Below are 18,850 nucleotides of genomic sequence, written 5' to 3'. Positions count from 1 at the left end.
TCTTAAAGACACAGTGCAGTTATCGCTGAGGTTCAACTGCCTGTTTTGGCGCTTAAAAGTAAAAAAAAATGCTCAATGCCAGTATAGTACCGTTCCGAAAAAGCCAGTACCTTGGTACGGTACCAGTACCAGTATACCGTGCAACTGTACACCAGAATTGTTATTTGTTCATTCCTTGCTTAGTTTGTTAATGAAATAGTGTTCATGGCAAACGGTTTGGCTAGCTATCTAAATATTTAGGCGTTTTATCTAAGTCGATCATTTTATACAGACAGCCAAACAAAGGAAAAACGACAAACGCTTCTTCGAAATGTTTGTCGGTTGCATGCAATTTTTGTTGCAATTGATTTGCTTTGTGTATCTGAGGCGTTGCTTGGAATGATGTCCCCCACAACTACAATCGCATGAGAGTCGCGTTGCGTAACCCCGGCCCGAGGACTGCAGTAACTGACGAGGAAAACCGCTGATGCACCACACTGTTTTGAATGAGCACTGTGTGCATTCCCCTGACTTTCAAGTACAAAGCATGACTGATTTTCCCCATAAAAGACAAATAAATAAATAAATTCTGATCCACTGATCTGGGACAGGTGTCTGTCTACCGCCCACAGGCATGTCAAACAAATGCTGACCGGAGCTTTCGTTTCAGTGGTGCTACAGTAGACTAGGAAATGAAAAGTTTGGGGCTTATGTAGGCTACGATGTACGATCTACAGAGACAGCAAATGGAATTTTATGATTGTGCAGTGCTTGCGTCTGTGTCATAGTTCTGGGGAAAGGGTAGAGCTGCATAATTCTCTCAGAGTTTACTATTGCGGTTGTCATTTGCATATTTTCCCTTTTAACATTTAAATGAACAGGACAATCGCTAATACCACGGAGGGCTGTTTCCCCTTGATTGCAATTTCATTGTCTCCGCTGTTTTATCTTGATGCTACGAATGATAGGAAAGGTTAGTGATGGGCAAACATCTATCCGCTAACATACAGTTTGTAATATGTTTTGTCATGATCGGTCATTCTGATTATCCCAATGTTATATTTGCACTCTTGGGCAGTGGGAAGTCTAATGGCCTAGACAGGCATGCAGAGGCTGTCCCTGATGAGATGTTAGGTTTCCAAGGGCTTCCTGCTCCTTCTTAGTTCTCCCAGTGCTGGTCTTTGAGGCTGCTCGCAGATGATGTTGTGAGCAGCTTCCTGACTGGTCTGTCAGGCTCTGTGGGGTGTTCAGTGCGGCTGGGCTGGCTGCTGGAGCAGACCCACAAAAGAGCCTCTGTGCCTGGCCATTCCTGGAGAGGAGAGCCTGTCCTGGGGGTGGTGTCTGGCCACGCTGGCTCCTCCAGGAGGTGGTGTGGGAATAGACTGACTGAGACAGGGTGTGGAGGCTGTGACGTGGCGGAAGAAGGCTCTTCCATTATAACCCTTTTTTTTTTTTTTACCTCCCTAGTGGTAGTAGGCGGCAGTGCATTGAGTAGTAAAGAAATGCTAAATGTTTTGGTTGCCTATTAGCTTGTTCAGTGTTTTGGTTACCTATTAGCTTGTTCAGTGTTGTGGTAGCCTAATAGCTTGTTCAGTGTTGTGGTAGCCTATTAGCTTGTTCAGTGTTGTGGTAGCCTATTAGCTTGTTCAGTGTTGTGGTAGCCTATTAGCTTGTTCAGTGTTGTGGTAGCCTATTAGCTTGTTCAGTGTTGTGGTAGCCTATTAGCTTGTTCAGTGTTTTGGTTACCTATTAGCTTGTTCAGTGTTGTGGTAGCCTATTAGCTTGTTCAGTGTTCTGGTAGCCTATTAGCTTGTTCAGTGTTCTGGTAGCCTATTAGCTTGTTCAGTGTTGTGGTAGCCTATTAGCTTGTTCAGTGTTGTGGTAGCCTAATAGCTTGTTCAGTGTTGTGGTAGCCTATTACCTTGTTCAGTGTTGTGGTAGCCTATTAGCTTGTTCAGTGTTGTGGTAGCCTATTGAGGTTTTTGGGTTTGATTGGTTAAGGGGAATAGCCCTGACGTGGCTTTGACTGGTTAAGGGGAATAGCCCTGACGTGGGTTTGACTGGTTAAGGGGAATAGCCCTGACGTGGGTTTGACTGGTTAAGGGGAATAGCCCTGACATGGTTGGGGTTCCTACTGTTCGTGCGGGCCCCCATGGCTTGTTTATTCATCAATGCATTTCACACCTCTGTGTTCGGCTGTTAAGCCGCACTGTGAATTAGAACTTTGGAGAACATCTGAGAGGCAGAGAGCCTGAGGTGAAGAGCTGCATGACAGAGCTGTTGTGTTCTCCACTTTAGTTTGTGCTGATTATAGCTGCGCTGCTCCCAGTGCTGTCTGCCCGCTGCAGAGGGTTAGAAAAGCTGAGAAAAACATCATTATGATGTATCACTCCATCACGTTGTGAGCAGCAGAGACCGCGGTTCCTCACTGTCTCCGGGGCAATGTGTTTCAACGTTACAAACACTCACACAGATGAAGGCTCCACTGCTCCCTGTCCTCCACTGGGGCATTGTGGGTAAACTCCAAGGGTACATTTTGAAAAGACTGATCCAAGCCTCAATTATGAACCTCGAAGCTTTGCAGAACAGATTAAAAGGCACAAGAAACTTTGAATCGACCCCCCCCCCCCCACACACACACACACACTTTACATGCAGCAGACCTAACATGTATAAATAAGAATAAACGGCTTCTCTCAGAGTGTGTGACCCTGACAGAATGGAACCTGATCAATGCCAGTCCACACCGGTCACAATGAGTTCACTATTCAAGTTGCTCCTGTCATTATCCCCTCCACCGGGGCTTGGCGCAGTTCAACTCACGAGTACATTTGGTCTAAGTAGGTCAGTGGAAGAGCAGGGGAACGTGCCACTGGCCCAATGTAAAATGCATTATGTGGGAGTGAGCAGACGCCGAGGAGAGGAACGACAAGGGCTAATGTAACCGTGCCACTCTCGGTGTATTGCGTGGTTGGGGCTGAATCCCTTTATGACGTCCACTCTGTTCCCTCTCTCTCCCCAGGTCGCCTAGGATTCACCCATCCAGGGGGGGAGAGTCCTCTGCCCATTAATGGTATGTAAAAAGGGGTTTTATGGTGCTAATGCTCAAATGGCTTAACCCATGCGAATCAGAGGTTGGGTGGGCCAGCGGGTGGATTGAACCGGCCATATGTTAATAAGGTCGGAAAGATTGGCAATTTCCACTTCGCATGCAGACTTAACGGCAAGTATCATTGTGGGTTTTTTAGTCCTGTGATCGCCTGTTTGTTAACGATGGATTGATTTATTGTGTTGTGATAGGAATTTGGATTGGTTTTGATCCATTACTTCAATAAAAGTTGTTTATGTAGTGTAATCTGTTGAGACGGTGTTACTAGGCCGTTCCATTTGCATGAATCCTGGCCTCTCCTGCAGGCCTCTGTCCCGCGCGGGGGCCGCCTCTGTCCAATGTTATATTGTGACTATTTCTGGTGGATTTTCATATTATGTCTTAGCATTTCTTAAGGATAGTCAAACACTCCGCTGGCTACACAGTTCTCTCATCTTTTCACTTGATGTAAAAGTCTGTTATTGTCACCTATATTGATACAGTAGTTATTGTATCAATGTCATTCACGAATGGCAAATAAGCTGTTAAAACGGCCAGTGGCAAAAGCCGTACAGTTAATAAATGCTATTTGTGGTGGAGGTAAACTTCGTAAGAAACGTTACTCAGTTTACTACGATGGTTAATGGTGCCTAACGAAATATTCAAACTTGACGTGATGTTAATGCATGACAACATTATATAATGTCAATATGCTATACTGACACCCGGCAAATGGTCAGCTCTGTGGTGTTGTGGTTAAAGACACAGCCTTTCACCTGGGAGACTTAGGTTAGAATCTAGAGAGGGCAGCCATGATCAACACTTTCTATTGCTGGCCGGCTGAACTAGGCTTGCCTGGTTTCTTGTTGTTCATTAATTTGATATAATTTAATCCTACTAAGCTTCCTTTCAAGGATACTTATTTATTCACTGGAACGCATCAGTAGGTTTGTTTGATTTAATGCAGACTGTAACGTAACTCTGTTAGTGTATATATTACTTGTAGTTTCATTTGGAAAGTATAGTTTTAAGGGACTGTTAAAAAATAAATAAATTGCTGGCTAGATAGTTTAATACATTTTGTATTTTGGTGATAAGGCCAGAAAACATTGACACAAAGACGTTAGCTAATGTAAGGATATTCATACATATCTCTGCGCTAATTCAAGGGAGACACTGTGCGTTTTTTGACAACGTTTATAGTTCATTTGTAATGAATGTAAAAGCTTGTAAATATAATTTGAAAGAAATCCCTTGTTATACAATGACTTGACTGGCCTTTGCATTGTTATTTGCTGCTGTTATGGCATTTCTGAATCTGAATGTCTGCCGATCCAAAGTGTATCTAGCATAATTGTTTATACTAAAACGTTATTTAGGTTGCTAACAACATTTTTAAATAAAACTTGAAAAATAAAAATGTTGCATAACATATTAGAATTGAAATTAGTTTAGTACCTCTCTCTTTTTGGCACGAGTGGGAGGGGTCGACTATTAGACGACAAAAGCTGAGGAATTATGGATAGTGAAAATGTTTGTCATGCAAAATCCATAACATATGTGCACACAAACGCACAGACCAAAAAGTATGTTTTATTGATAAGAAATAAAAACATTTCTAGAGGTGATCCTCCCAGTGATCCATGCTGACCTATACCTGTATTAATCATTACACAGGCATTTCAAGGGAGGGGATTTTGCCATGGTGACTGTTGCTTGCTTAAGGAAATGTTGAACAACAGTGAAACTCTGTGGGTGGGCGTGTCCTATTGGATGGGCGTGTCCCGTGGGCAAGCCAGCCCAGCGAATACGTGGCTGAAACCAGGATTTTGACCAAACGCGGGTGAATGATGTTCCTTTGAGGTCTGCCATTTGCAAAATAGCTAAATTAGCCCAAGATGGGCACTATGATAATCAGCAGGTCTTTCAGGCAAATCTCAAGACACCTTCGGCCGGACTTTTTTTAATCAGTGGGTGGATAATGTCTTCCCATGGAGATCCTGCATTTATAGATGACCCTGAGAGGCACTGTAGAAATGATTCTCCAAAGACCTCACCTGTTTCCTATCACTCCCAATGTCCACAACTCCACTGACGCAGACAAGTCCAAAGGCGGCTGGGGCGCTCTGCGATCCAACATGGACTCTCCCAGAGCCGAGTGTCATATGACACAGCTCACGTGTCAAACAGGTCGGTGCCGATGCATAGATACACCAGCTCATAAACCACCCTGTAGAACGAACACGCGGACGAGTTAAATCCAAGCCCAGGAATCACCGGTGGGCGTTCAATTCCAAGGGTTGCCTGTCTGCCATGAGCCGCTGTAGCACTAAAGAGGGTAACACTGTGGTAATCCCAAGTAGGGCTGGGCTGAAGAGGAGAGGGCGTGTGTTGTTAAACTGTCAAATCCCATGTAGGATTCGGCTGAGTACAAGAGGGCGTGTGTTTTTCAAATAAACTGTCATTCCTCATCACTGTTGGTTCTCTGCATCCCTTTGATCACGTCACCTGTCTTATATTACATGCAGCAAGGAATTATGGGAGAAGACGAGGTAAATGGATTGTCTTGGGTTATTTGGAATGTGTTTGTTTTCTTCGTCCAGTAGCCTGTCAATAAAGGGAAGTGCATGCATGTACATGTGGTGCTTTGTTGCTGGGTTTTGATTTGGCATGTTTGTGTGATCTCCTGTCCCAGGTTTATTCCGCTCCACAAGTAGCTTTTTTTCTGTTGTGGTTTTGTCAGCAATGTATTTGTTTTTGTCTGGAGGGAAATATACACACACACACACACACACACACACACACACACACACACACACACGGGTCTTTCTGTAAACTGGGCTACCAGGGAACAGTTGTTGTAATGGATCATAGTTTGCCTTTGATGCCATGTATTTCCAAGTGAATGCATTACGATATAAAGGGGGAATGGATACACATTGAATATAATGCATACTTGGTCTTTACAGATTCGGTACCAGGATCACTATAATTACATTGTGAACAACATCATGTAAAAGGTTAAGATTATGGTCCATGTATGTTTTCAGAGTTAAAGGGGAGAAAACAAAGGCTGACCTAAACTGAAGTAGCCTAGTTGTGAGAGTGGTAGGGAGTAGGAGACAGTGTGGTAGTTCCAGCGTTGGGACAGTAATGGAAAGGTTGGTGTTTAGGATCCCCAGCAGACATGCTGAGAGACCTATCCCCTTAAACAAACCGCCTAAGCCTAATTGTTCCTGGTCCATGGTTTAAACAAACCACCTAAGCCTAATTGTTCCTGGTCCATGGTTTAAACAAACCACCTAAGCCTAATTGTTCCTGGTCCATGGTTTAAACAAACCGCCTAACCCTAATTGTTCCTGGTCTGTGGTTTAAACAAACCGCCTAAGCCTAATTGTTCTAGGTCTGTGGTTTAAACAAACCGCCTAAGCCTAATTGTTCCTGGTTCATGGTTTAAACAAACTGCCTAACCCTAATTGTTCCTGTTCTGTGGTTTAAACAAACCGTCTAACCCTAATTGTTCCTGGTCTGTGGTTTAAACAAACTGCCTAACCCTAATTGTTCCTGGTCCGTGGTTTTTGGTCTTTCAGGCTTTCTTTACAAACTTACAACTGCTGATGTAAAAAAGGCATTGATTTTCAATCATTCTGGTTGACTGAATAAAACGAATAAACCAATAAAATGTGAAATAAGCACGAGTTGAAAATGTAAAACAGTTTGACAACTGGAAATGGTTTGGTGTTCATAGAAATTATCTGGTGTCTATCTGGTGTTTAATTGTACATTTAGGGATTGGTTTAAGTTCTCCAGCTGATAAGGTGACAAAAGTGTAATAATCAGTAAACTGATACTTTACTTTTATATCAGACCCATTTGTGCTTTCATCTGGATAGGCATCCAATATGCCCTGGTACGTTTTATAATGACTTGTTTTTCCCTTTTCCTCAAGTCTTGTCCTATTGTTTCATTATTGTAAAAACAACATTATTATGTCTATGTGCTACATTTCTATACAGTACAGCAATTACAGAAAGATAATGTGTATTCATCATATGATTCATACATATTGACTTACATTTGTGAGTCCTGTTAAGACATATATAGAAAGATACATTTTGTGTGATTGAATTTGCATTTGTTGAAGTTTGAAGCATCGTCAGAAGCTTCAAACTGACAAAAACATTGGTAAGGACATCTGCTGATGGGCTGTTGCCGATAGCAGTGTAACACAATCATTTTCTTATTGGTACATTGCTAATTTTAAATGTATCGCAAACCCAAGTGTTTGATGTCGATGTCACACATTTGCCCCCTTATTTATAGGAAGACCCACACTCAGATTACTGCCGTGCACAAACACAGAAAAACACTCGTGCACGTACATTACTACTAACACATACACACCCACACGCAGTGTACAGACTGATTGCTAACTCCCTTACATAAACAGATATGTAGCTGCTCAGCTGTGTTTGGCTTCCCTCGGTTGGGAACAGGCCTGAGGGGCTTAGCCTCCCGGACAGTCCAGAACGTAGGCGTGCTCTGTCCCTGTTGCTGTCACGGGCTCGGCTTCAGGCGCTTGTGCATCTGCCTGCCGAATGGGTGGAATCAGGGGTGGCTGGTGTGTTTCTGCACTCAGGGACGGACGGACTGATTGCTGTCCCCGGGCTCTGTGCCTCTTACACAGCTGAGCCGGGGCTGCTTGTAGAGGGCTCGACGTCAGCACTCTTTCACTCAACAGTGTCGACCGAATTACTGGAAAATGGGCCCGTGATAATGTACAGTTCCTCACCCTGGGATAATGGTGATAATCCCCACGGAAAGAGTTCAGCCTTGGTGGTGTCGCTGGATCCTGCACGTGCCGTTTTGCATATTCATGCCATCGCCTGTCATCGGCTGACTGGGCCTTGTCTGCTCTCCTCAGGCCACTCCTCCCTATTCCCCATGGAAGATGGTTTCCCTGACGACGAGCGCGGCGAACAGAGCCTGCCTGGTCTGGGCTCGCCCCACGGTTTCCCGCACCAGAACGGGGAGCGGGTGGAGCGCTACTCCCGCAAGGTGTTCGTTGGCGGCCTTCCCCCCGACATCGATGAAGGTAACCCTTTACAGCCCCCGTCGCACAGGTGGAGACGACGAGCTGCCGGCACGACACCGCTGGCCGTTGATAGGGCGGAGGTGTTGAACGTGGACGTCTTCTTGTTCAATACGCGCCTCCCCCTGTGACCTGTTTCAGCCAGATCGACTTTGCCTCCCTGAGAGCTTTGACTCATGAATAGTGGATTTTGAAGTGTGCGTAGCTCTAGAGCATTCCGCCAGGCCTAAGGGGCTTAACTATTCAAAGTAAAGTGAGGTTTAGGTCACAAGGCAGTTATTCGCCTCTGTAGTAATGAAAATGGGTGGAAAAAGTGACATTGCCTTTGCAAAATTACCAAGCTTGTGACGCCCAGTTAATTCCGATATATTGCTTATGGGTTTTGTGGTAAACGGTTTAGTTGCAGATTGACAATCTTTCTGACATCTCTCCCGAGACGTGAGGAAATGGCAGGCTGTGTTCCCCATTGGTTGATGAGCCAGCATCCTTAGGAGTGGTCAAACGATGTCAGCCATCGCTAACAACAATGATGCAGCGCTATAACCTTCTCTGGGACTCCTGTTTGTGTAAAGCGTGCTTCTTGTGTATTTTAAATGATGAATGAGGGTTTCCCTTGTTAGTTGTGCTGTTGCACGCCATGTTGGACAGATACACGGTCCACAGCCTGCCAATCCCTCATGTCCTGGCAGAGATGTCAGAGAAGGTACGGTTTTGACTAAATCACTGATGTGGTGTTTCTGGCGCAGGGCTTGAACGGTTTGTTTCCTAATGCTGCCAGCTACTCCACTTTAATCTCTTCGTTAAGACCCAGAACATGTACTCCTATATCACCCTAGTAGACATCGCTGAGTCATTGGAGGTATCCCCCATCATCTCCCAGTACCAACCTTGTGATTCAGTTGTTCAAAGGGTCTTTTCTCTCTATTTTTCACTTGCAGATGAAATAACCGCTAGTTTCCGTCGCTTTGGACACCTCTTTGTGGACTGGCCTCACAAGGCTGAGAGCAAATCTTACTTTCCCCCAAAAGGTAAGTCACCAGTCAGGTCAGCCCTGGCCCTCAAGCACCTCTTAATCCACAGCGTTTGAAATGCCTAAAGAGAGGGAGACGTGGTACCGTTGGCGGTGGTTCCCACCCGCGGACACCGTCAGGTGGAGGTCAGAGTGTTCCCAGTAATCTCTGGCTGTGTTCACAGTGTTGTTCCTCCGTTAGGCCACGCCTTCCTGCTGTGTTCACTGTGTTGTTCCACCCTTAGGCCACGCCTTCCTGCTGTGTTCACTGTGTTGTTCCACCCTTAGGCCACGCCTTCCTGCTGTGTTCACTGTGTTGTTCCACCCTTAGGCCACGCCTTCCTGCTGTGTTCACTGTGTTGTTCCACCCTTAGGCCACGCCTTCCTGCTGTGTTCAATGTGTTGTTCCTCCGTTAGGCCACGCCTTCCTGCTGTGTTCACTGTGTTGTTCCTCCGTTCGGCCACGCCTTCCTGCTGTGTTCACTGTGTTGTTCCACCCTTAGGCCACGCCTTCCTGCTGTGTTCACTGTGTTGTTCCACCCTTAGGCTACGCCTTCCTGCTGTTCCAGGATGAGAGCTCTGTGCAGGCCCTGATCGATGCCTGTATCGAGGAGGATGGCAAACTCTACCTGTGTGTCTCCAGCCCCACCATCAAAGACAAGCCGGTAAGATCAGTGCTTCATAACGCCCCCTCCACCCCGATCCCCCCTTCTCTCATACTGTCAGAAGAAATGTACGCATCCAGCAGCTTCATGTTTCATATCAAGAGCCCATTAGATTAACGGTTGACAGAGTGAGGATGCCTGCAGCCGGCCACCGTTGGCGACTGGTGTGGCGTCATCCCCGGCGTGGCGCGGCAGGCCTGGCTGGCGGACTGACGTCCTGATATGCTGTGTAACACGTTTCCTCCGGGGATGGGTGGGACAGGTCCAGATCCGCCCCTGGAACCTGAACGACAGTGACTTTGTGATGGACGGATCCCAGCCTCTGGACCCCAGGAAGACCATCTTTGTGGGTGGGGTGCCACGCCCTCTCCGTGCAGGTAGCCCATTGGACACTAGTCAGCTCTAGGCCCTCTTCCATTGGACCCTAGTCAGCTCCAGGCCCTCTTCCATTGGACACTAGTCAGCTCTAGGCCCTCTTCCATTGGACACTAGTCAGCTCTAGGCCCTCTTCTATTGGATGCTGGTAGTCCGGGGGCATGTCCCAAATGGCATCCTGTTTCCTAGTCTGTATTATAAAATGATGCGGCAGCCCTGCTGCTCGTGCTAAATGTCTTCACATCTATAATGGAGGAGGGAGAGCCAGGTGCCACTTGTTACGGTCATTTAATCTGGAACATTGTAGTCTGTGTCTGGATGGCTGTTACTGTACACCTGGCAGTGTGGTGTTGTGATCCGGTTTAAAGTCTGTCTTCCTGTCACAGTGGAGCTGGCCATGATCATGGACCGGCTGTATGGTGGGGTGTGCTACGCCGGCATTGACACCGACCCGGAGCTCAAGTACCCCAAGGGAGCTGGGAGGGTCGCCTTCTCTAATCAGCAAAGCTACATTGCCGCTATCAGTGCTCGTTTTGTCCAACTGCAGCATGGTGAAATCGATAAACGGGTTAGTGGAGTCCCTGACTTTCTCCCTTTATTTCTCACCATCTTTTACACTCTCTGAAGGACAGACGTTATACCGAACAATAATCTTTCGATTTGACATTTTGATTCACCAGTTGTTCTTTATTGTATTGATAGATTATAAAATGTCTTGGGATATTTTGACGGGGGCATACAAGAAAAGTATCAGTTGCAAGCCAACATTCATTGCCTTGTGCTTTATCCAGCTGCCATTGCTAGAAGAATGTAGCCATTTGAGAAAGTTGAAAAGCTGTCCTCAGTTGAAAAGCTGTCCTCAGTTGAAAAGCTGTCCTCAGTTGAAAAGCTGTCCTCAGTTGAAAAGCTGTCCTCAGTTGAAAAGCTGTCCTCAGTTGAAAAGCTGTCCTCAGTTGAACGTGCCCAGCAAACCTGTATTCCTCTGGCACTGACAATTCCCTTATCAATGTGTTGAAATACAATGAGGGAATTATCTTTTGATCCCCTGCTGATTTTGTACGTTTGGCCACTGACAAAGAACTTATCAGTCTAAAATTTTAATAGTAGGTTTATTTAAACCACGAGAGACAGAATAACAAGAAATAAATCCAGAAAAAAATGCATGTCAAAAATGTTTTACATTTATTTGCAATTTAATGAGTGAAATTAGTATTCGACCCCTCTGCAAAACATGACTTAGTACTTGGTGGCAAAACCCTTGTTGGCAATCACAGGGGTCAGACGTTTCTTGTAGTTGGCCACCAGGTTTGAACACATCTCAGGAGGGATTTTGTCCCACTCCTCTTTGCAGATCTTCTCCAAGTCATTAAGGTTTCGAGGCTGACGTTTGGCAACTCGAACCTTCAGCTCCCTCCACAGATTTTCTATGGGATTATGGTCTGGAGACTGGCTAGGCCACTCCAGGACCTTAATGTGCTTGTTCTTGAGCCGCTCCTTTGTCACCTTGGTCATGTTTTTTGGGTCATTGTCATGCTGGATTACCCATCCACGACCCATATTCAATGCCCTGGCTGAAGGAAGGAGGGACTCTTGGTTCTCACCCAAGATTTGATGCGTCCCTTTTTAGTCCTTTATGGCGTAGTGTGTTACCAATTGTTTTCTTGGTGACTATGGTCCCAGATGCCTTGAGAACATTGACAAGAACCTCCTATGTAGTTCTGGGCTGATTCCTCACTGTTCTCATGATCATTGCAACACGAGATGAGATCTTGCATGGAGCCCCAGACCGAGGGAAACTGACAGTTCTTTTTGTCTGTGGACAGGTGTCTTTTATACAGGTAACAAGCTGAGATTAAGAGCACTCCCTTTAAGAGTGTGCTCCTAATCTCAGCTTGTTACCTGTATAAAAGACACCTGGGAGCCAACAATCTTTCTGATTGAGAGAGGATCAAATACTTATTTTACTCATTAAATGCAAATCAATTTAGAAAACTTTTGACATGCGTATTTCTGGATTTCTTTTGTTCTTATTCTGTCTCTCACTGTTCAAATAAACCTACCATTAAAATTACAGACTGATCATTTCCTTGTCAGTGGGCAAACGTACAAAATCAGCAGGGGATCCAAAAGAAATATCCCTCACTCTATGTGTAGTTATCGGCACAATATTGTAGATGCAAATTTTTTTAGATTTTCAAACCATTTCTCCGTCCTGTCCTTTTTGCCCCGTGCTTGTCCTGACGGCTGGTCTTCTGCCTCCCTGCAGGTGGAAGTGAAGCCATACGTCCTGGATGACCAGCTGTGTGATGAGTGCCAGGGGACACGCTGCGGGGGGAAGTTTGCCCCCTTCTTCTGCGCCAACGTGACCTGTCTTCAGTACTACTGTGAGTACTGCTGGGCGGCCATCCACTCGCGCGCCGGCCGGGAGTTCCACAAGCCGCTGGTGAAGGAGGGAGGGGATCGACCCAGACACATCTCCTTCCGCTGGAACTGAGCGATAGACAGAAAGAGAGAGAGGGAGGGAGGGAGAGAGAGGGAGGGATGGAGGGAGCGGGGAGAGAGGAATTTAGGAGTCGCAAAATCATTGTACAAATAAATGCACTTTTCTGTTGCTGGTTCCTTTTTAGCTCTAATTTGAGAAAAAAAAAAAAAACTTTTGTTTTTCAATTCGTATTTATTTTTAAGACAAGTAAAAAGAAAATAAAGTGGAATTGTATCCAAGTAGGCCCAAGAAAGGAAAAATGTGTAAAACTCATTCTCTTTACTTTACCTTGTTTGTTTTATTAGTGCACATTTACATTTTAAAGGATTTAGCTTTCAGTCGATTCTATCCAGTTGGCATGTCGTTGACCATGAATAGCCAAGCAGTAAGTTCAGTTTCAATTTACATACAATATGCTCCAGAGCAAATGTGAATATAGAAGGTGTTGCTTAAGAAGAGTGCACTTATTTCTTTATTTTAGAGTACATATTCTACAGTCTAAAATCCCAGTAGTTTACCAAAGCTTAATCTCAATTGGTTTGGAAAAAAAAACAGCTGTGGAAATGTGGGTTCTTTCCCAGAACAAATGTTGGATTTTTGAATTTTTTTTTAAAGACCATGCTAATATTTGATGTTACTTGATAAGATCGATTTCACAACAATCGTTTGGGTCTGATCTCCATTTTGACATGCAAGACTAATACCTCAAGCTTAGCTGCTAATGTGCCGAATAATTTAAAGACGACAAGCTGGTCTCCCCTTTCCCTTAGGACCACAATCAAAGGGAAATGGCGTCAGCAAAAAAAGGCACAGTTTTATAGACACTGCTTTGTCACTTCCTTATTTTTGTAATCTAACCAGGGTTGTAGTAAGAATGAACAGAGCATCTTATTGGGGAATGTATGGCGTTAAAGGTCCTAGAGGCCCTGAGCGCCGGCCGGTATAGAGATAATAAGTGACCCCCCCTCCCCCCCCACCTCTCTGTGTCTGTATTTGTCGGCTACAGCGGAGTGGAGAGGCTAGGGCTAAGTTCTCAACAGGGCAGCATGTGAGCAGAAAGCCCTGTTTTTTTTGTTTTATCATTATTGGAGTGGTGCAAATTTCCCAAGCCTTTATCACAACCCTGTTCTGTTTTAACCCCCCACCCCCCTCCCCCCAAAAAAATACTAAGAGAGGTAAATTGCAAAAGTCAGGGTTGTCATCAACATTATTCTAAATTATTATTGTCGTTATTACCCAGTATTATCATGACGTCTGGATGTGATGTAACTTGTAACCACAGACGTCTTCCTGTGCGAGCCCAGCTAACTCAGCCAGTGTTTTAAGCATAAATGAAGATAGTCCGCGCTCTGTTATGTATGTCCCACATGCAGTTCACTCATTTAAACAAGACTGCAAGAAAGAGGTTTTACCTACATGCTTTAGGGAACCAAAGACTGCTGTGCAGTAGTGAGTAATACGGTTGCTCATTTCTGTTTTATTTTTATTTAGATAAGTTTTCATTCTTTTTTATTTATTTTTTTATTTTTATTTCTAGCCTTTCCTTACAAAGACAAGATGGACTCCAGCAAACCAAAGATTGGCCTTGAATAGATAACAAGTGCAGTCGAAATCCAGGAAAAACTGTAAAAACAGACTTATTCAGCATACAGGCACCCAGGCCTTTTCACCAGTCTGCTCATATCCAAAGGTCTAAATGGAGACATTTGTCGCTAGATTGTTGTGCAATGTGGGTAGGTCCTCAACGGGTTTGGGAATTTAACAAAAACAGCTCAACAGAAGCACAGATTTGGGTTTTAGTCAAATGGTAATTGAATCGACTACAGTTAAATATGTCAGGGAGCAAATGCTGAAATATAACTTAACACACTAGTGACAAAATGATCCTCATGTTGGCTTGATGGTTTGCTACTGAACCAGGTCCACACCATGACTTTAGCTTGTGGGTTTGGTGGGTGAACATTTAGAATTTAAAAACACTTTTTGATGAATTTGCTGTTAATGAGATGAAAAAAATAGATTATTTTATACATGGCCTGCTGATTTTTGGTACAGTGTTTTCTAGCTAAATTATTTTGTCATGCACATATAAACAGTTATTATGCACTACTTTTCTAAATATTTCTTTTTTTTTCAACAGTCATTTTAGGCACATTTTTCACAAATGGGAAAACTCCTTTTTGCAATACCTCAATTTTTCACATTGTGAAAGGTAGCTTTTGTACTTTTGTTACTGAGAGATCTGCATATATGGAAATTTTCATTTAAAGAAAAAAAGTTGAGTGATTTCAATATATATTATTTTCAATTATGCTTTTTCTACATTTCAGTGCTGAGGAATCTTTACAACTAAGTGCTCACTTGTGTTGTTGCGACTTCAAACTGCAGAGGAACGATCATAAAAGTCTAATGCTTAAGGTCTTGGACCTCAATTCCCTAGGTGGCTCACAAAAATCAGATTTTAACAGCATGGCCATTAAAAAGTTGTCATTTTAAATTAATGTTATTGTTTCAAAAATGGCTGGCCTAGTTGGAAAATGGTAACATCTCTCTTTTTGGTTTTCTCTCCGTAGCTGGAATATTAACTATAATAAGGAGAATGCAAATTACGGTTCATGCTTAGGCTGAATCTTGTATCACAAGAATGGATGTTTGGTGTTTAGGTATTTTTAACATTTGAAAATATATATTCTTGAACTTGCCAACTAGCTCCTATTGTAATCCTTAGCATGCATGACAAAAAAAAAAAAGATAAGTACATGAATTAGCTATTGGAATTAATTGTTGTGGTTGTGCACCAGATGTTTCTCAATTTTAATTTGTTAAGGACACCCCCCCACACCTCACTCCCCTCCCATGTGTTCGCTACTCTCTTTGCCTTCCCCATACTCAGACCTCTGCAGGATGCAAAGAAAAAAATACAAAAATATATATATTAAATAACTCTAAAATCAAGTTTAGCAGTGCAGGACTTGAGCAGCTCATTGGACACTGTTGAAAAGACTTGATAAACTCATCCCCAACTGTTTGTTGAGGTTGTTTAACCTTGTTGGAGAAAGGGGAACTTTAAGACTTGAATGTGGTAAAATGTTGCAAGTTAACTTCAAGTTGTTATGTGCAATACTTTTTTTTTTTGAATTTCTTCCAGATAAAGACTCTTTGCAATGTAATTCTTTAATGCCATTTTTAATTGCAGACATTTGAAGAAGATGTTGATATGTTTTTCAGTCATTTTCTACTCTTATTGTAATCCTTTTCATGCTGGTGTTTGTAAAAAGAAAAGAAAAAGAAATCGAACTATTTGTACTAATATAAATAATTGAGGTTATTTTTAAAACATTAAAGGTTTTGTGCTCATTTGCTTATTTTGTTTATTTCAAGCTACTGTGATTGATTGCATTGTAATTATTAGGTCAATAATGTATTTAGCTGTTTATTGGTATATTTTTAATTGGAATGTATAATTAATTTTTATAATTTTGATCAGATTTTTGTTATATTTTTGAGGTGAAGCTTTTAATATGTTAAAGTGTCTAGTTTTTACTAATTGCTATATTGTGCTCCACAATATATGGTTCACATTTTCTGAAGGAAAATAAATATTTAAATATTTGTCTGTTAATGATGTTACTTAATGGCAAAATTTCAATAGTTTTTAACTGTGTATGGGAAGGTTGTTGTATTTATTAATAGCATTTTTTACTTAAGATATCACCTTAATTTTTATTGTCATTTCACTTTATAAGTTCCTATTTTTGTATTTTCCTTTCTAATTAAGTTATGTAACACAAAATGTCCATATTTCTAGGAGTTGGTCTGTAGAAGTGCTAGTGAAACGAAAAAGAAAATCTAATGTTATTTAATTGTTTGCAGCCAACTATTTATAACAGTATGCATAATTTTTAAATATTTGTAATGTGAAATGTTGAATGAATAAAACTTAACTGTGACGAGATTAGGCCCCTTTGTTTTTATTTCTGTAGACCATTTTTCATTGCAGCCCCGGCCAAGCACGGCTGATTTAACCTGTCAACTAATTATCAGGCTCTAATTAAGCTGATTTGTGTGTGCTTGTCTAGGGCTACAACAGAAATGTGTGCTGGAGGATGGGAGTTGGGAACCACAACTGTACTATAACGGTGCCTTTTCTGCAGTTGTTTATTGTTTGCTGCTTTCATTAGGCTAGGCGGTTACCACTACTGGCCCATGGGCCCGAAATGATAAAACCTTTATAATTAATTTAGATTCTTCCACAAGCCAGAAAAGGCCACCGTGAGTTATGTACATGATGCTGCCTGTGCTTGACATAGAGGGGGGTTAAAATGGCGACCACCAGCAGCTTTTGGTAATGTCTGTATTATAAACATTAATATTTAATGAGCGGTTTATTTTGCAACCATTAATTACGTTCCTCGCCTGGACTACGGAGCCTGTTTGTTTGAATACCAGCTGCTTCACCGTCCATCAAAGACACAGAATATCACTCCAGTGAACCTGGTCGTCGTGGTTCGATACGGGTACGCACCACAGCCAATGAAGCCAGCCGCTAACGGAAGATGTAATGTCACGGATGCCCGGGTATTAATAATATATGCCTGCCAGGTAACCAGGTGTCAGGCAGAGAGAGAGAGACTGGATGTGATCGTACGCCTCGGACTCGGCAGCACCCCCTGCCTGCTCAAAGGTATATTACCAATAATCGCTTTCTCGGTGGTAGATGAAGAAATGGGTTGCCCTGTTTGCAGTCTACTACAGTGGACTGGGTACTGGTTGCTTGATGAATAGGTAGCATTGGCGCAGACTGCCTATGTGCTCTCCATCCGAAGTGACATTTACCTTTCCACCGATCAGAAGTTAACACAGCTACAGGGAGAACAGAGCCCCATGCGTTCTGCATCTTCCAGTCACGCTTTGAACTTGGAACGAAACCTCTCAGACCTGGCGTTCCTGTGTCAGCAGGAACTGAGTGAGGGATCCCATTTGCCTTCAATGCTGGCAAAGCCCTCTCGTATCCGATTACCTGGCCGTCATCAAAAATAGGCTTGTATTGTCACATTGGGAAGCATTGAGCTTCCCATGAAAAGCGTTGAAGCGCAAGCAGGCCTCTGCGGGTGCTGCCCCTGTTCTCAGATAGCATTTCACAGGATGTTTCGTTGCAGGCGGTGACAATAGAATGGTTGTGACACAAGGCCCGGGCCACAGACCCACATCACATCGCCCCGGTCTCTGACAGCCAAGATGAAGGTTCTGCTGAGCCAGTCCTTTTAGTGAGCGAATGCCTGCCTGTCTGCCTGTCTCTCTCAGCCAGGACCCGGGTCAGAGGGGAAATGGACCCCCCTGCAAACAGCAGGGTGGTGGTTACTGGGTCATGACAAGGTCAGGGAGTAAACTGGACACGCCGCCTGTAGGAACATCGGTAAGAACGAGTACTTTTGGATGGGAATTGGAGCTCTTAGTGTAAACACTATGAGTCCACTCTGTTGCCTGGTCAATACTATTGCAGTATATATTTCACCCTCCAAAATGATAAGACCCCTTGATTAAGAAGACTTCTGACATAAACCTACATTATATGCCTGGATAATGGACTACGAGTCTATGTTGATAATACAGAATGCAAACATTAGTCACATTGGCCACTTTCATTTTGACTGAAAACATTGAATAGAAAGGTATTAATAGGGTGTCCAGGCAATAGCCCTTTGATTGTCAGTGGCAACCAAAGGTGCCACAGATAAGCACAGACTTGATCAACTATAAATAGTAAAAATCCCAGTAATGTCTTTAAAATAGAGCTACAGCCTTAATACCATAACTCAGACCACAACCTGACCAAACAGGGCTCACTCACCTCAATATTTAAACCCTGTTCATTAATGTCGTTTGATGGGAAAGATTAGTCGTGGTTTCCCTTCTCTTTGCGCCCTCTTGTGGTGGAGCTGTGTCAACAACATGATTTGGGTAGAAGTCTCAGTTCTTCACAATTACTAACTCATGTCCTGAATGTGTACTACATTTTTGAGAAAATGTTAAACATATTTCTCGAAACTCACACCATATTGACAAAAAACCAGGCTTCTCACACAAAATTATACTCAAACATATTATCTGGCACATAAATTAAACTTGGTCCTCAAAAGTCACACAAAAGCATCAAACA

The 18,850-nt window shown here is 43.3% G+C and overlaps 1 protein-coding gene across 3 annotated transcripts in view; it reads left to right on the top strand.

Annotated features, from left to right (window-relative positions):
• cpeb4b (cytoplasmic polyadenylation element binding protein 4b) overlaps window positions 1-16,643 on the top strand; it is a 31,475-nt gene extending 14,832 nt beyond the window's left edge. The window contains exons 4-11 of one of the 3 annotated variants that reach the window (XM_010871138.4): window positions 3,002-3,052; window positions 5,596-5,619; window positions 7,992-8,162; window positions 9,098-9,187; window positions 9,715-9,833; window positions 10,096-10,210; window positions 10,595-10,776; window positions 12,475-16,643. In XM_010871138.4, coding sequence (XP_010869440.1) covers window positions 3,002-3,052; window positions 5,596-5,619; window positions 7,992-8,162; window positions 9,098-9,187; window positions 9,715-9,833; window positions 10,096-10,210; window positions 10,595-10,776; window positions 12,475-12,702 — 980 coding nt within the window. In that variant the 3' untranslated portion in view covers window positions 12,703-16,643. The remainder of the gene's footprint in view (window positions 1-3,001; window positions 3,053-5,595; window positions 5,620-7,991; window positions 8,163-9,097; window positions 9,188-9,714; window positions 9,834-10,095; window positions 10,211-10,594; window positions 10,777-12,474) is intronic. The other 2 variants (XM_034293186.1, XM_034293187.1) reach the window with 2 other exon arrangements.
• The last annotated feature ends 2,207 nt before the right edge of the window (window positions 16,644-18,850 follow it).

The sequence above is a fragment of the Esox lucius genome, chromosome 7 (genome assembly GCF_011004845.1).
Source record: "Esox lucius isolate fEsoLuc1 chromosome 7, fEsoLuc1.pri, whole genome shotgun sequence".
In the NCBI taxonomy this organism is placed as follows: Eukaryota; Metazoa; Chordata; class Actinopteri; order Esociformes; family Esocidae; genus Esox; species Esox lucius.
The sequence above is the reverse complement of the archived record's forward strand: the minus strand, read 5'-3'. Positions and strand labels throughout refer to the sequence as shown.